The sequence below is a fragment of the Chlamydotis macqueenii genome, chromosome 10 (assembly GCF_036417535.1).
Source record: "Chlamydotis macqueenii isolate bChlMac1 chromosome 10, bChlMac1.mat, whole genome shotgun sequence".
NCBI lineage: Eukaryota > Metazoa > Chordata > Aves > Otidiformes > Otididae > Chlamydotis > Chlamydotis macqueenii.
Genome location: NC_141565.1, coordinates 13,125,227 through 13,140,703, shown reverse-complemented (window position 1 = coordinate 13,140,703; position 15,477 = coordinate 13,125,227). Strand labels below are relative to the sequence as shown.

The 15,477-nt window shown below is 43.9% G+C and overlaps 1 protein-coding gene across 5 annotated transcripts in view; it reads right to left on the bottom strand.

Annotated features, from left to right (window-relative positions):
* SETD5 (SET domain containing 5) overlaps positions 1-15,477 on the bottom strand; it is a 68,456-nt gene that overhangs the window by 8,489 nt on the left and 44,490 nt on the right. For all 5 annotated transcript variants that reach the window (XR_015259605.1, XM_086755931.1, XM_086755932.1 and 2 more), the window contains 8 exons: positions 15,167-15,430; positions 13,984-14,304; positions 12,304-12,546; positions 8,453-8,579; positions 6,989-7,242; positions 5,024-5,080; positions 3,075-3,542; positions 1,006-1,292 (listed from right to left, as the gene is read on the bottom strand). Coding sequence is in view for 4 of the 5 variants with exons in the window: in XM_086755931.1 (XP_086612057.1) it covers positions 1,006-1,292; positions 3,075-3,542; positions 5,024-5,080; positions 6,989-7,242; positions 8,453-8,579; positions 12,304-12,546; positions 13,984-14,304; positions 15,167-15,430 (2,021 nt within the window). In the remaining variant the exon portion in view is untranslated. The remainder of the gene's footprint in view (positions 1-1,005; positions 1,293-3,074; positions 3,543-5,023; positions 5,081-6,988; positions 7,243-8,452; positions 8,580-12,303; positions 12,547-13,983; positions 14,305-15,166; positions 15,431-15,477) is intronic.

Genomic DNA, 15,477 nt, shown 5'->3' with positions numbered 1-15,477 from the left:
TATTATCAGAGAGGCATGAGACAAATTATTTCTGTTAATCTCCGCCTGAAGAGTGATGGAAAAGGGAAGGAAATGGATCTTAGCACTCCCGCAAATTCACTCAAAACGAGTATTTCTCAAGCACTTTCAACATAGACTTCATAATTCTCACTGCCTTCAGCACCGCTTAGCATCTCTTCCCTTGCCATCCACCTGCCATTACATGAACAGTGACACAGCTGCCTATGCGGAGAATCAACATTTCTGAAGCTGTGTCTTTTTGCCCGTGGTGCGCATGAACAGAACTTGAATCAAAAGCAGCAGAGCAGAGTAGCTCCAATAAGCAGAACACCCTAAACATCACTTCATTGACACCATGATAAAACACTTCGCATTTCAGTGTTGCAGTATTTAATTTTTTGGACCAGACATTACTATCAGGTTCAAAAGTTTTTGAAGACCAGCCCTTCTCCTCATCAAACCTTCTCATGGTAACATGATAGAGGTGTTTTTCCATGTCTTTGGTAAGCCACCGACTGCAGTCTGGTAACTGCTCTTCAAGCTACGCCTGCAAAGCACTAGGGAAGCTGGAGTTATTTCACTGTTCCTGCTTCTCACACACAAAGTTGCAGAGGGCTCTGTTAGCTTTCCTTCTGAATAGGAGTTGACTTAGTATCACACATGTCCAGGGTGGTGGTTCAGTGAGAAAAGACCCAGATTAAACTCTGATCTCAAGAGTAAGACCTTCAAACCTGAGACCATAAAAGGAAACTGGTGGAAGAGAGAGACAACTGTTTCACCTCTTATCTTTCGAGACAGTTTTTTGATATCTAAACCAAGAACTAAAGGGCAGGCTGAGAAGGCTGCTGGTATCCTTCATGGTTGTTTAGCAATTACAAAAGAGGACAACACCAAGAGACCCACTGAACCCATCCAACTGCACTTATTGTTACGGAAATGCCCCCTAGAGAGACTGGTCCTCCCCTGTGGAGCACTCTCGGGCTTGTTTGGAAAGATAACACTCACCACCTACTGCTGATGTTGTCCTGGGATTTGCTGAGTGATGTTGAGGAACTAGCCCCCCTCGAGTCTGGCGGGCTGATGTCCTCTACGTGGGGCAGGGAGGGATGAGAAGGGGAGAAGCCACTTTGTGGGGAGGATGGAGTTCGTACTACAGAGCCCGGTAGGCTGTTGCCATCTGTGTCAGTCACAGAACTGCTGCTGCCCTGTCGGGTAGGAGTCCCTGTACATCGCACTGAATCGCCTCCCTCCTTGGCTTCTTGTTTCCGCTTGCGATATTCTAGTAGAGATACCTGGGAGAGAGAAATACAGCCGTGAGTCAGGGAAAGCAATGGACTAGGATAGGGGAGGAACATGCCCACACACCATTAAAAAAAATCTATTTATCTGGATTTGTAGACAAAACTTTAAAAGGTATATTGGGATTATTAAATCTTCCTGAATCTGCAGGCACTCTGGACAAAGAGTTAAGTGGTAAAAATTTGGATCACTCATCAACTGCCATGCTCACACACATTTTACTCTTTATGACCCATACTTCAGTGGAAATGTCCCAGCTAGTCTGCTTCTCTTACAATCTGCAATTTCACTTCAATACCTGCTTGCATATTCAAAAGCATCAAGCCTCTATATCCTCCTCTCAACACTCTTCACTCCCTCTCTCTGGTTTGTGACATTCTATAAAATGTGTATCAGTACCTGTACATCCCAAAATCAAAGAACAAGAGCTTCCTTCACAGAACTGGTATCTTCAAAGAGTCTTGTTCACTCACACTAGTTCAGCCACATTAACGCTAAAAACTTGGTGAAGCCTCACGTAGAATTTTAGCCTGCTTAGAGCACGTTCCTGCTACGGTGGTTCAGCAACCAGTATTACAATATTCCAGCACCATCACCTAAATAAGTTACTTTTAGCAAAAGTATAATGTATTTTGTGGAAATTAGTCTCAGATTTGTCAAAGGCACAGACCAAAAGGTCCCAGATAATGCAGTCCGTAACACAGGGACAGCAGGACCAAAAACACACTTGTATTTCCAGCTGAGCACTTACCTTTCACTGTGCCTTCCCTTAAGAGTTATTATGAGGCACAGACCTCATAAAGTACTTGCAGAAGGCAGCTGTGCTGAAGAATTCATCAAGTATGATTCAATGCCTGTATGGAAGGCTTTGAACAGGATATTTCCAGAAGTAACTCAACACATGAAGGTTTTAAGATAAGTATAACTTTAAAAGAAAACCAAAGGAAAAAATCAAAACCCTCCAGAAATTGAATGGAAATAAGATATTCCACCCAGCTGGACATCTATACAAGCGATTTAAGTTACCACACTTGCAGTAAAAAAAAAAAAAAAAAAGTCCAAGCACAGGAAAAGGCATCGATACACATCTACAAAAGCATATGGTTATTTGTCCCATGAGTACCCAGTTTTATCAACGTCTGATTTGTCATTTTCACTCAGTTTTAGTCCCACAAAGGTCACTGGCCTGCTATTAGAAACCAATACACATTTGCTTTCTTTAAACAATCTTCCTGTGGTTTTAGTGTCAAAGAGCTAAAAACTTAAGTAATAACATTCATCTACTTTTCTTGCAGTGTTACCGTGTTTCCATATTGATGGAAATGTTCTAATACCTTCTAACAAAGCCTGTGTTTTCTTTTGGAACACTAGACTCTCTTTCCTACCAAGGACCCTTTTCATCCTGATAAATAACACCTCCACCAACCAGTACAGCTGCACTGTGTTACTGCTCTGGGTCTCGTCTCAGTTCAACAACTGTTTATGAAAGCTGTGAGCATCATGCTCTCCTTCCTGTGCTCCAAAAAGAGGTATTTTCATTGTGATCGTCTTCTTCCAGCTCTCACATCAAAATCTTGCCTGAAGGGTAGCTCACTCTCTCTTAACAACTTTTAGGCTGTTTTCATCCAGGCACTGGATGCCTGGATTACTTGCCCTGCCTACATTTTAGATGTATTCTGCTCTCGCTGTTCTCCCTGTAAGTCTTTCCCATGGCGTGGACTGTTCCTGCTCAGGTTCCTGCAATCTTAATCTTATTCTTTCACAAGAATACTTGCCTTCTTCCTTTGTGGCGGATTCTGGGGAGCAGATCTGACGCCTTCACAAGCCTTCTCGCCGCAGGGAGACATGGATCCATGCACTGTCTCTTTAAGCAGTCCTGACTCATGTCTGCTGAAATATCCTTCGGCAGGAGAGCTGCAGCATCCTGCTTCCGAATTCACTGGCTTCCTCTCTCCCAAAGGAGCAGATCCCCGCAACAACCCATCTACACGTGGCATAGCGTTCAATGGGGAGAAGGCATACATTAAATTAAACTCTGTCCGAAAAGCCTGATCAGAGCTTCGTAGCAGCATCTGTGCTTCCCCACTTTTCCCTGGGAAGTTCGTCTCTGAAGTAGAGTTTATGGAGGGTTGCGGAGTCAGATCAGAGGATGCAAAGCTGAGCAGCGATGGTCTTTCTGGGCAGGTGTTTGCACTGGAATCCAGGTACCCACCCTTCAAATCCAGGTCGGATCGGAGGCAGAGCTGGAAAACCCAAGAAGGATATAAGAGAGGGGTGGGAAGTCAGGAAAAGCGTCAGGCAGGGTGGGGACAGAAACTTTATCAGAAAGCACTGTACAATGCTAGCTTACTGCTTTCTAGTTTCTTTCTGATCGCCCCTTTGGTCCTTTCCTGCCCCGTTCTTCTCATTCTACAAGGGAATGACTGAGACTAAATAATAATCAGTTTAGCTGTCCAGTACAAGATGCCCTTTCCCCTTTAGCAGTCTTACTGCAGCAAGAAAAGGCTCAGCACTTTCCCTGGGCAGTCAATGAAGAAAAAACAGCATTTCCGAGTGCCTCATATGTCCCAAAGTTGATGCCAACACACACTACTAGCTAGGTTCATTATGGGGAGAGAACAGAAAAGATTTGCTGTCAGTTTGCATTTTTATTAGCCAAGTTCTTGACTGTCCCAAGTCAGCCACTACTAGCTTCCTAAAAATAAAATGCCCAGGATCTACAAGCCATTTGTTTTCACTTATTCTGAGCTTCAGAAATCTCTAACAATAGTACATTTAATTCATACTGCATTTCTAAATTTTCCATTCTCTAACAGAGCCATAATGGCACCATCTCTGCGCTGTCACAGTTTCTGGAGCACTAGGCACTGACAAAACGGTATATCCATTTATCTACTTTAAGTGCCAAAAAACCTCCAGGGCAACAGCATAATCATCTCCTTTACCATGTTAACATGTCAGGATCTCAGACAATGAGCACTACTGACATGATTTCATCCTCTTTCAGGACTCTAGTGCTTAGGGAAAAACACAGCAGCACCAGGCACCAGCTCTGCCCTACTGCTGCTGCTGAGAACGTTTCCTCTGCTGTACTACAGCTCCAAGTAAGCTGCCACATTGGAGATGAGTGCGTATCTTCTACTATGAAACAGTCTCTGAGCAATGTACTTCCACTCATATTTTACAACAGCCCATCAGGTAAACAAAGTACCCCCTTTCCGGCATCTCCTCAACATTTTAAGTCCGCAAGTGAACAGCTGATAAATCAAGGCTGAAGAGAGCAGGTCGGGGGCCCACTGTGTCCTCATAAGCCAAAACTGCTAGTGAATGCTTCCCCTTTTCTTCTCCCCTGTAGTCATTTTGCTGCTACTGAGTAAACATGACACACCACTTCTCTGCTGGCTCAGGGCTGAAGTTGATTATGGTATTTCCAGGGTCCCCAGACCTCTTTCCCTCACCTCAGTAGCTGAGACATACCAGGTCTTCACAATGCCTGTTTCCCACCAGTGTCAACAAGTGAATAATAAATTCCACTGTTCAATTTGTTTGCTCTCTTGTGATAACCCTAAAGACTCTCCTCAAGCCTTATTGCAACTGATGCCTCACCCTTATTCCCACCCGCCTCCGCACTTCTCATCCCTCCCCTCCCACCACAGCCTCAAATCCAGACACAAGCATGCACGTTTCCCAGCCTCAAGTGCAATTGCGATGGTGTGATAACTACCTCGGGTGACATGGACTCAGGCCTATGCGCAGGGGAACTCTCAGGGGAGGATACGTTCTAGAGGAGGGAAAAGCATCTTGTTATTCATCTACTTTAAAAGTCCAGAAGCAAAATAAAAATAAATTAAAAAACAAGCACAGAGGTTAGCAACGGCTATTCTAAACAAAGACTGTCCCAGGAACTGGCCCCACCCTGGATGGCAATTCCGTCAGTCAAACCGTTTCGAAAGTTCCTGGAAGCACAGAGACAAGGCCGGGTTACTATGCTTCATTCTATAACTTAGTACCCAAAAGAGAGCACAAACATTCGGAAAAGCAGCATCTTACTCTTTATATTTCTGATGCTGTCAGATACAGAGCTTGCACCATGAAATATAGAGAAAGTAATTTACAGCGTTTAGTATTAAGACATGGGAAGGTGGAAAACCTGATTTTGCCCAAACAAAAGGCAACTAAGATCTCTTAAACACTACAGTGAACTTTCATAGACTTTATCCTAGAAAATAATAATAAAAAAAAAATCTTTCTGTTCCCTTCCTACAGTGCCACAGGACAGAGGTATAAAGCTTTACACATGGTGAGATGTATTTGCTCAAGTTAGAATTGACGATAACTAAAACAGACATGACACTGAAGCAGAGATATTATCAATAAGCTGCATTGAGGGAAATATAAAAGTTTGAACAAAGCTGCCTACGGTCTACCGAGGGGAAAAAAAAAAAAAAAGTGTAAAAGGGGTAAGTAAGGTATAGATGCCGTGACATCTAAGCTTCCCATGTCTTACATACAGCAACAGAAATAACTAACAGTAAGGTGGGACAGGAAATCTGTGACTACACTGCAGAGGTCCATAGCAACGCTGCCCTGATCTGCCATCTCAAACAGCACAAAGGTAAGGATTATTTCCAGTCAAGCTCTGTGCCTGAAACAGTCTTTCACCTCTCATCTCAGTGCTCCACAATCTTCCCTGCTAACATCTACAGATCTGCCTCTCAGACAGCTTACAAGGAAGGGCTCTCAAAGAAAATAATCAAAAGCACACTAAGCTAAAAATACCATAAAGGACTGTTTGCCCTGTTGCAAAACAGACTAGGGATTCCTGCAAAACAGTCCCCAGCACGGAGCAGTCTGTCACTGCACAATATTTTTTTTTAATGGTTTTAACTGGCAAAGTGTAAGCAGCTGGCCTGAAGAGTTTCATTTTTGAAATGGAAATGGAAATATGCAATACTAGAAAATAAAATTAAAACTGCAAACAGCATGATCCCTATTCACAGGCACAGAGCAGCAACACAAAGCGGAAGATCCGAGCTGGATGGATGCTGAAAACTCTCCCACATAGTTGAGAGCAAGGGAAACCACCTACATAGCCCTGCTCAGTACTTCTGCAAATTCTGGCAAAAGGAAACTATCAAGAAATCAAAGGTATAAGGTATTTTCCTTATACCAAATGAAGGGAAAGGAAAATCAAAGGATACAGTGGAAGCTGATGTAAAGTATGTCTGCCATACTCGGGATTACTGAAAGCTGTTTAGGGAAAGAGAAGCCAAGGATGTCAGGCAGCCTTTGAGAAGTGGAGCACTGTTGCACTCTCTGGAAGATGCAGGCATTGAAAGCCACACTGGGACAGAGATCTGAAGTGGGGAAGACGACTAAAGAACACTGAAAAGCCTGCAAAATTTGGGAGCTACTGTGCAGAAATGGAGAAAAGAATTAGACTAATGTTACTGATAGATACAGAGTGAGGGGAGGCTGAGCTGCAGCAAGGTTTGATGTTTAACAGAGCAGGAGATTTGGCCAGAAGTGGAGTAGAGGAGAAAGGCAGGAGTGCTCTTGAATCTGACACTATGATGCTGCTCAGGAATATAGCCACATACTCGAAAAGGAAGTTGTCCCCAGTGCTACCTCTGCTGCAAATATTCCAGTTCCTCCCTTTTTAGCATTCCCGGTCCCCAGTCAGATTTACCTCAAACTGTAGTGGAGTATTGCAGCGACTAGCAGCCAGAGAAGGAATTGGTGAGAACATCACGCCATAACCATTGCGACTCTCCTCCTCTCCTGGCAGCGACGAGCAGGGTGTAGCCAGCTGTGGGCTCACCGAGTCAGGAACTGAGGGGATGGGAGGTGGAGGGGTGATGGGAGACAGCGGCCTTAGCAACTTCTTAACATTCTGCTCCATCAAGTAGCGAGACTTCCACTTCTTCAGGGGACTCAGCAAGTCTGAAAAACAAACTGAGCTGAGGACAGGGCCGAACCATTAACCTTAACCATGTGCAAATCACACACTTTCTCACTTTCTCCTTCCCCCTACTCCCAGCCCAGATGGAGCCCAGGAGTTTCCAATGTGACTATGAAAGAGTCCTAAAAATGAAGTACATCTGAAATACTTGTATACCAGCCGTGAGACATGTCTAGGTACTGGTAACAGCCAATACATAATCAGGAACGTACCGTGAACAAGGAAAGGAAATATTTCAATTACAAGGAAGTATGAGATGGAGCTTGGAGAAAAGAAGACAAGAAAGAATAAAAGGAGGAAAGGAGAGCAGAGGAGAGGGGTCAGAGGACATGTCACTGTCACTGCTATGAAAAAACCACAGACAGCTCAGTTTTCATTACCTGAACCTAGTAGTTCCCTATAGGCTACATCAATACAGCCCAAACACATTTAACTCCCACAAAGGACGAATGACTTGCCCTCAGGCCTATGTCTATTCAAAATAATACATTTTTTTAACGCTCAATTTATTTTTTTTTAAAAAACATATTCAGTAAATTCTGCAGTTCGGTTGTTTGCCTCTTCATGTCTTGCTCAGGGATGTGTATTTATTGGTTCTGGCACTCTGTTCATTTCTTATTCATCTAATTTTCCAATAATCAATTCTGTATTATCTATGTGTTGTCTAGCCTCTTTGTCGTTCTTGGAAAACTGATCCCTGACTGGGCAGATCTTCACCCTCAGTCTCTATAGAAAGATGCAGACAAAATGTTTAACCATTCTGCTGCTTTACTCACAGATTTTAGCTTCTCCATTTCTGAGACTTAATCATTCACTTATTACATACGTGCCTGTGAGACCTTGCTATATCTTCCTACAGTCAGCAGATATTTAGTTGTCCATCTAACAGCATCCTGCTGAAAAGAGAGGATATTGTACTCTTTTTTTGCCCCTCTACTGGACAAATGATCACACGGCACCAAGGTTATCTTTTTCAAAGAAAATACCGAGAAACTTTACACGTGCTCAATCTAGAATGGGCCTGCAGAAATTTGAATGGACGGCAAAGTAACATTCTCACTTGCCATAAAGCTGTGCTGTCAAGCAGCAGTACATGTTAAGATGTCATCCTGTGCAGCTGCCTTTGTTATTCAGCAGCTTCCCCCGTTTCACTCAAGTGCCCACGATGCCCTGACGGTGCTGAGCACTTACCTGTGTCATCTTTGCAGATGCTGGAAGAACTGTTCTCGTTACTTTGGTATAGACATTGGGTTCTGTTCTCTTGCGGAGCTGGTGAGGTCTGAGTCATCCCCTCTTCCAGGGCTTGTTTGATCCAGCGCTGAAACAGAATGAAACTACATAAACGTGCAACCCCTCTGGTAGTTTCTATGTAATCTTGCAGGATGTACTCGAACTCCTACACTACTGTGCAGCAGGGCAATCTGCTCAGAACACTGATATTACCTCCTTCGCGTGCGCTCAGACAGGAACCCCTTAGAACACAGCTGTTAGCGCTGAGTCTAACACCTACTGTGACTGGGCTGACTACGTGCTCTTGGTGAGATGTATTCTGGGGATTGGCAGTCTTCAGCAGTAACACAAAGATAAGTAAAAAGCAAATTACAAATTAATAAAATTCCAAGCTCAGGTGGCTGAAAACTATTAAAAGTAATCTTAATTAAAAGACAAGTGAGAGAAGTATGATGAACTGTCTTTAAACCCAGATTTTTGGAAAAAACAAAAACCAAAACCCAAACAAACAAGAAAAAAAAAAAACAACCAAAAAACAAACCCAAAACTCCTCTTTCCTGCCCAGGAGCACAAACAAACTGTCTCCCTGCTCCACTAAGGCATATTCAAGCTTAACAGAGATTCTGCTCTAACAATTCCAGCAGAGAAATGGCCGAGTTTAACCACGTAACAATTCTTCCAGGACTGCGCTTGCTGCCAGAGACAAAGAGCAATCTGATAAAATGCAAGCAGCAGTTTTCAAGGGGGCTAAAACAAGAAGAGAATAAAGGCAAATCTTTTCATCAGCTACTAATAAAAGAGATAAAAGACACAGTGGTCTTCTGAACAGAGACAATGAAGAATGTTTCACATCTCACGCAAGTGAACACGAACTGAAATCCCAGCAATACAGCTGCTGCAGTGGGAGTGGCAGCCCTGCACCTTGATAGAAACAGACTCCTGATGGCAGCCAGGAAACCTCTGCTCACTTTACTATAAAAAAGAACTGTCACAGCATAAGGGAAAACACCCAGGTGATTCAGTAAAACGACAGCAAACTGCTGAAAAAATCCCAAGCATTTGTGTAGTTTACCCAAGGGATTCACCTTACCAGCTATTCTCCCAGAGAGGTTTAAAATCATAAATTTACCTTTCAGTAATCCACAGTTCATCTGCATGCCAGCAATACGTATCCAATTAGAGATCACAAAATCATAGAATGGTTAGGGTTGGAAGGGCCCTTTAAAGGTCATCCAGTCCAACCCCCCTGCAAGAAGCAGGGACATCTCCAACCAGATCAGGTTGCTCAAAGCCTCATCCAGCCTGGCCTTGAATGTTTCCAGAGATGGGGCATCCACCACCTCTCTGGGCAACCTGGTCCAGTCTTCCACCACCCTCACCATAAACAATTTTGTCCTTATGTCCAGTCTGAATCCATCTCCCTCTATTTCAGAACCATTACCCCATGTCCAGTCACAACATGCCCTGCTAAAGAGTTTCTCCTCATCTTCCTGTAGGCCCCCTTCAGGTACTGGAAGACCGCTATAATGTCTCCCCGGAGCCTCCTCCAGGCTGAACAGCCCCAACTCTCTCAGCCTGTCCTCACAGGAAAGGTGCTCCAGCCCTCTGATCATCTTCATGGCCTTCTCTGGACTCGCTCCAACAGGTCCATGTCCTTCTTATGCTGGAGGCTCCAGAGCTGGATGCAGTACTGCAGGTGGGGTCTCATCAGAGCAGAGTAAAGAAGGGGAATCACCTCCCTCGCCCTGCTGGCCACGCTGCTTTTGATGCAGCCAGCTTTCTGGGCTGCAAGCGCCGCATTGCTGGCTCACGTTGAGCTTCTCATCCATCAGCACTCCCAAGTCCTTCTCCTCAGGGCTGCTCTCAATCCATTCTCCACCCAGCCTGTATCTGTGCCTGGGATTGCCTCGACCCACGTGCAGGACCTTGCACTTGGCCCTGTTGAACTTCATGAGGTTTGCAAGAACCCACCTCTCCAGCCTGTCAAGGTCCCTCTGGATGACATCCCTCCTCTCCAGTGTGTCAACGGCACCACACAGCTTGGTGTCGTCAGCAGACTTGCTGAGGGTGCACTCTATCCCACCATTCATGCCACTGACAAGACATACGTGCATATGTCTTACGATTCCTTAAAGCTATCATCAAAGTGCATCAGAAACTCAGTGGCCACAATCCTCAAAGTGAAAACTTCAATGTGAGGATGAAGAGTAGGTGACAGGATCTATTTTGATGGCCTTCACTACTGTACAGCAGATGTTTCTTCTCTGTTCAAATATATCTCAATGGATTCCACTGCGGCCACCAGGAAAAGTGAGAAGTGCCAGCCAGTCTGGAGCACTGCTATCTCAAATGTGGCATCTAACAGCCAAGTCACTGTACAACGTGACATTAACGTGAGCAGGTTACACAGCTGAGTTTCCTTGCGAGGTTCAGACATTGGCACGCTTTGATTGCAAACTGAGATCACCAGCTGAGGTTTTTTGGCACAGTCCTCAGTAGTTCAAGGAAGAGGCCTGCTGATAATCCAAGAAAATATGTGATCTATTTCAACAGCCTTTATAAATCAACCTTCCTGAGTAGTCAGAAGCAGACAAGACAGAAAGATCAGGTGTTGAGAGAGCAATGACATCAAATTCTGGATGATTCCTAGACCTCATCTGGCTGAAAAAGAGGCCTTCCCTGTGAGAGTTTTCTAAACATTCCTGAACATGAGAAGCAGACTTTTTCTACATCTCCAGATGGTTAGTGATAAAACCACCAAATGCTAGTAAGCATTTTCCATGAAAAAGCTGGGGAACTCCTACAAAGTGGATGTAACCCCTTACTAGTTATCAATTATTTACTTTGAAAAAGTAGAAATCTAACAAATTATTTTCTGCAACATCTGTTCTGGACACAGAAGCCTTCAGTATTTTATTAATTATTTAGATAATGGAACAGGCAGTGTACTGTAAGTTTTCAGATGATGCCACCCTGGGAGAAACAAGAACATGCTAGAAGATAGTGTTCAAGATTTTCCTACTAAATTAGGAAATGGATGGGGAAAAACAGGACACAGCTCAGCACAGGCTAGAACAAAGTACCATATAAAGCCAGAAACAATCACTTCTAAAATTACAGGCTAGAAAACTAATGGGTTGTTCTAACAAACATCGTAAATCACGAACTGAATGTGAGTCTAAATTACCTGACAAAGAAAACTCAGTCATCATACTGGGATGCACAAAATGGGTATAAGCTACAGAGCAACTTTCTGCATTGAAGTCTCAGTTCAGGCTTCCTGCATAGCCACAAGTATCTGTTGTAGACAGGCAGTCTGTGATCCCGAACAAAGAGCTGTGGGCTTGCTCTTCCGCACAGGCAAACTCAAAGCTTTGCTAAACAACAAAGGCTCTCCAAAGACAATGGATCTTGACTGAGGCATTCTATTCTTGAGGTCTTTTGCAACGCTGTCCTATTCCCCACAATGCCAACCATCCTCAGACTGTGAAAGTAGTAACATAAAACATTCTAGGGGCAACAATTAAAACTCCTTGACTATCCTTATATGCTGGATAATAAACAGCCACTGCAGATTTGAAAGTACATGCTTCTAAGAAGAGAGTCACACAACAGTAAACCATGGTAAAAGGCAAGGATGAAGACTGAACTGTGACAGCAGTCATAGCCTGGAGACTGCACCAACACACCAGGCAAGGTCAGCTCAGCAGGAATACATGGAAGCAGGCTCAAAGAGGATACAACTTTACAAGGGTGCCAGTAAGACCTCGATGAGTATACAGCCCCTGAAGGTAAGACACGAGCAAACATACCTTTTTACAGGAGCTGTAAATTCCATCCAACAGAAAGGGCCTTCGACGTCTCTCAGGGTTGAAAGGTGAACCAAAACGAATGTAGTGTTTAGGCGTGGTACAAATTAGAGGGGAGTGGATGAGGCCTGGTAACATATTTAGGGTAGTTGCCAAAACAGTTGGGTCTGTAGTAATGCGCAGAGGGCATTCAATAGGGCACTCCTGCTTTTCTGCCTTGTCGTTCAGCCATTCCGTAACAAGATACTGAAGAAGAAAAACACAGATGTCAATGCAACTAGCACAGGTGAAGGAGAAAGGCAACGTGGCAACAAGGCGTATGGGAAAGCGATGCTCAGGTCAGCCTGCGTGTTCCTTCGCAACACGAAGGAACACAGCCAGGACTTTCTGCGACAAATCCAATTCTGATTTGCTGCAGGCACAACACGTAGTCCAGTTTTATACAAGCAGCTTGATTTTATGCTCCACTAGTCTTATGAGAAGGTTCTCCCAAAACTTGACCACCTTGTTCAAAACTAGTTTCTAGCTGTAAGCCTAAGTGTATTAATGGCTAATTTATTACCAGTATGTGCCAGCTGCCTGGTAGCTTCTGCAGTTTTTCCTCTTCTCCCTTACAAGTTTCTCCCAGTTTGTACATTATAGTCTGCAGTCACATTCCCTCTTGGTCTTTAATTCTAAGCTGAAAGCTAACCTCTTCTACTTTGTCCTAAACAAATACCCTCCCGGCCTGCCATCCCACCCCATCCCCAAAAGATACTGCCACTGGTTCCCACATCAAACACATTTTTATGCCATCCTAAATTTATTTTAAAATTCCAACTAATATTTACTACATAATGGCTCCACTTTTCTGTCTTCATTCTGAAAGGTTCTCTCAAACAAGAGAACCCTTGTTTTACTATCCTTCACAACATGCAACACCCTTGTTATTTCAAGGTGGTTTTGTTGTTTTTTTTAAGTGAAGTCTCACTACACCTGTATGCTGCTTGATTTAAGGTAACTTTCCTGGTTAAGAGTCTTTTTCTCCTTGCTCCTAAGACACTGGGAATACACAGAAAACTTCTTGAGATCACACGCATCCAACTTTTTCTAATAAACATCCTTTCTTATTGGCCCAGAAGCTAGTGCTCTCTTCTAAACTATCAGCATCTAGTTTATAAATGCCATCAAGAGTTCTAACAACCACTTTTGCCTGCTGCCTCCAAAACATAGATCCATACACATCAGCTCTCCCCATCTTTCTATTAGTACCTTGTTCCTCTGCAGAAACAACACAAACAGCTTGTTGTCCTCATGGCCTTTGCCAGCCATCTCCCAAGCCTCTCATCGCCTTCCCCACCAGTAATGAAACATCTGTACACAAAGCTGAATAATTTGCCTCTTTCTAGATTCTCTGCCATAATTAAAAGTGAGACCCTTCCTGTTCCACCCTGTCAGCATCTAAGGTCTATGCAGACTTGCAGTAAGGATCAGCTAAACTATTTTTCTGATCTTTGTGTGCACAGGGCTGAGCAGACAAGTTCTGATCCATGATGTCTCTTAGCCACTATAAAAGAAACAATACAGTAAAGTCACATAATTCCAACTATTTTGAAGAACTGTTTCCCCTAAGCCAACTTTTCCCCAAAGGCCACACAAAACCTCTTTTTCCCCTCTCCAGTTTGAGCACGTGATCATACTTACCTTTTTAGTTTTGGGGTATTTTACTGCAGCTCGATTAGACTGAGATCCTGCAGCCAGGATAGCAGTTGGGTCAGATCCCGCTAACTGTCTGCCTTCTCCTGGACCTTCTGCATTGCTGACATCTGTTGCGGTTACTGAGCTGGCAGTGCTTCCTTCCTCTGGGACAGCCTGTGCAAGTTCAGCTTGCTGGGAACTGGCTTGTTTCTGCCTTCTCAGTCTTTGTGCTGAACTGGTCCGGTATCGAGAGAAGCGACTTTTTGGACGAGGCCTGGAAGGTTTTGCTGGAGCTGGCTTAGTAACTGTTTTCTCAGGGACAGCATCCTAAAATACAAACTGTCATTAGTCCGAGCACCTCTAAGAGTATTGCTTTTCTCTGTACATAGGATCAAGGATTGAGTTTTATTTATTGACACTACCTGACTCATAAAATGGACCCTGTTTGCATTGGCTTATAGGATGGCTTTGGGGACTGGCATGTTATCATTTTGTCTGCTGTATTCTTAAATGAGTCAAACCAGACTTAAGGAAGTCTTAAGGAAAACTTAACCAGTCTTAAGGAAGAAGGCAGCAGTATGAAGCTTGCCACTTGTCTCAAGGGAACTGTTATTACGTGTCAGCTCAGACCAAGAATATAATTCCAAGGAAGTATCTGGACTCTACCGTATAATGGGAACACATGCATCCAAAGCAGATTGGGAAAAAAAAACAAAGATAAAGCAGTTATGCATTCAACTTAAGCTCACACGGGTACTGAAGGGGCCTACTTGGCTCTGGGCTTGTTCAGCCCAGAGAAGAGAAATACTTAGGGGAACCTAACAGCCCTCCCAAATCGAGGGAGCTTCTCCTACATCCAGACTGAAGCCACCAAGAAGATGCAGTGGTGCACCAATGTACATACACTGAAACAAGAGGTTCAGATTGGACACAAGGCAAAATTTTTTCACCATGAGAACAGTCATGAATTGAAAGAGGTTTCCCAGAGATGCTGTGCAATCTCCATCCTTGGAGGTACTCAAGGTTAAGACTGGGTAAAACCCTGGCCAGCCTCAGAGCTGACTCTGCCTGATGCAGAATGGATTAGAGACCCCATGAAGCTCCTCCCAACCTGAACGATCTTATGATCAGATATGCTGTATCTGAGCTCGATACAAGCTATTATTAAACAGTCCTGTCTTCGTCTTACCACTACTTGTGAAGATCGTCGTGTGTTCACCCCAGTACTGCTGTTACTGTTAGAAACATTTGGAGCAGCAGCACTCAGTGCTGAACTTCCATCTTCAGTTTCAGGAGTCTCCATCTTTATCTCCTCCAGCTCAGGAGCTTCGGAATTGATGCTGATTTCAGCATCAGTGCTGTTACGGTCTGATGGTTGTTCTCGTCTCCTCTTTCTCTTTTCCAAGTTTTCAAACATGTGCATGATGGCTTCTACCTTTCTCTCTTCTCGAGACTAGAATACAAGAGAAGATTTAAATCAGCACTGCAAATTATACACAC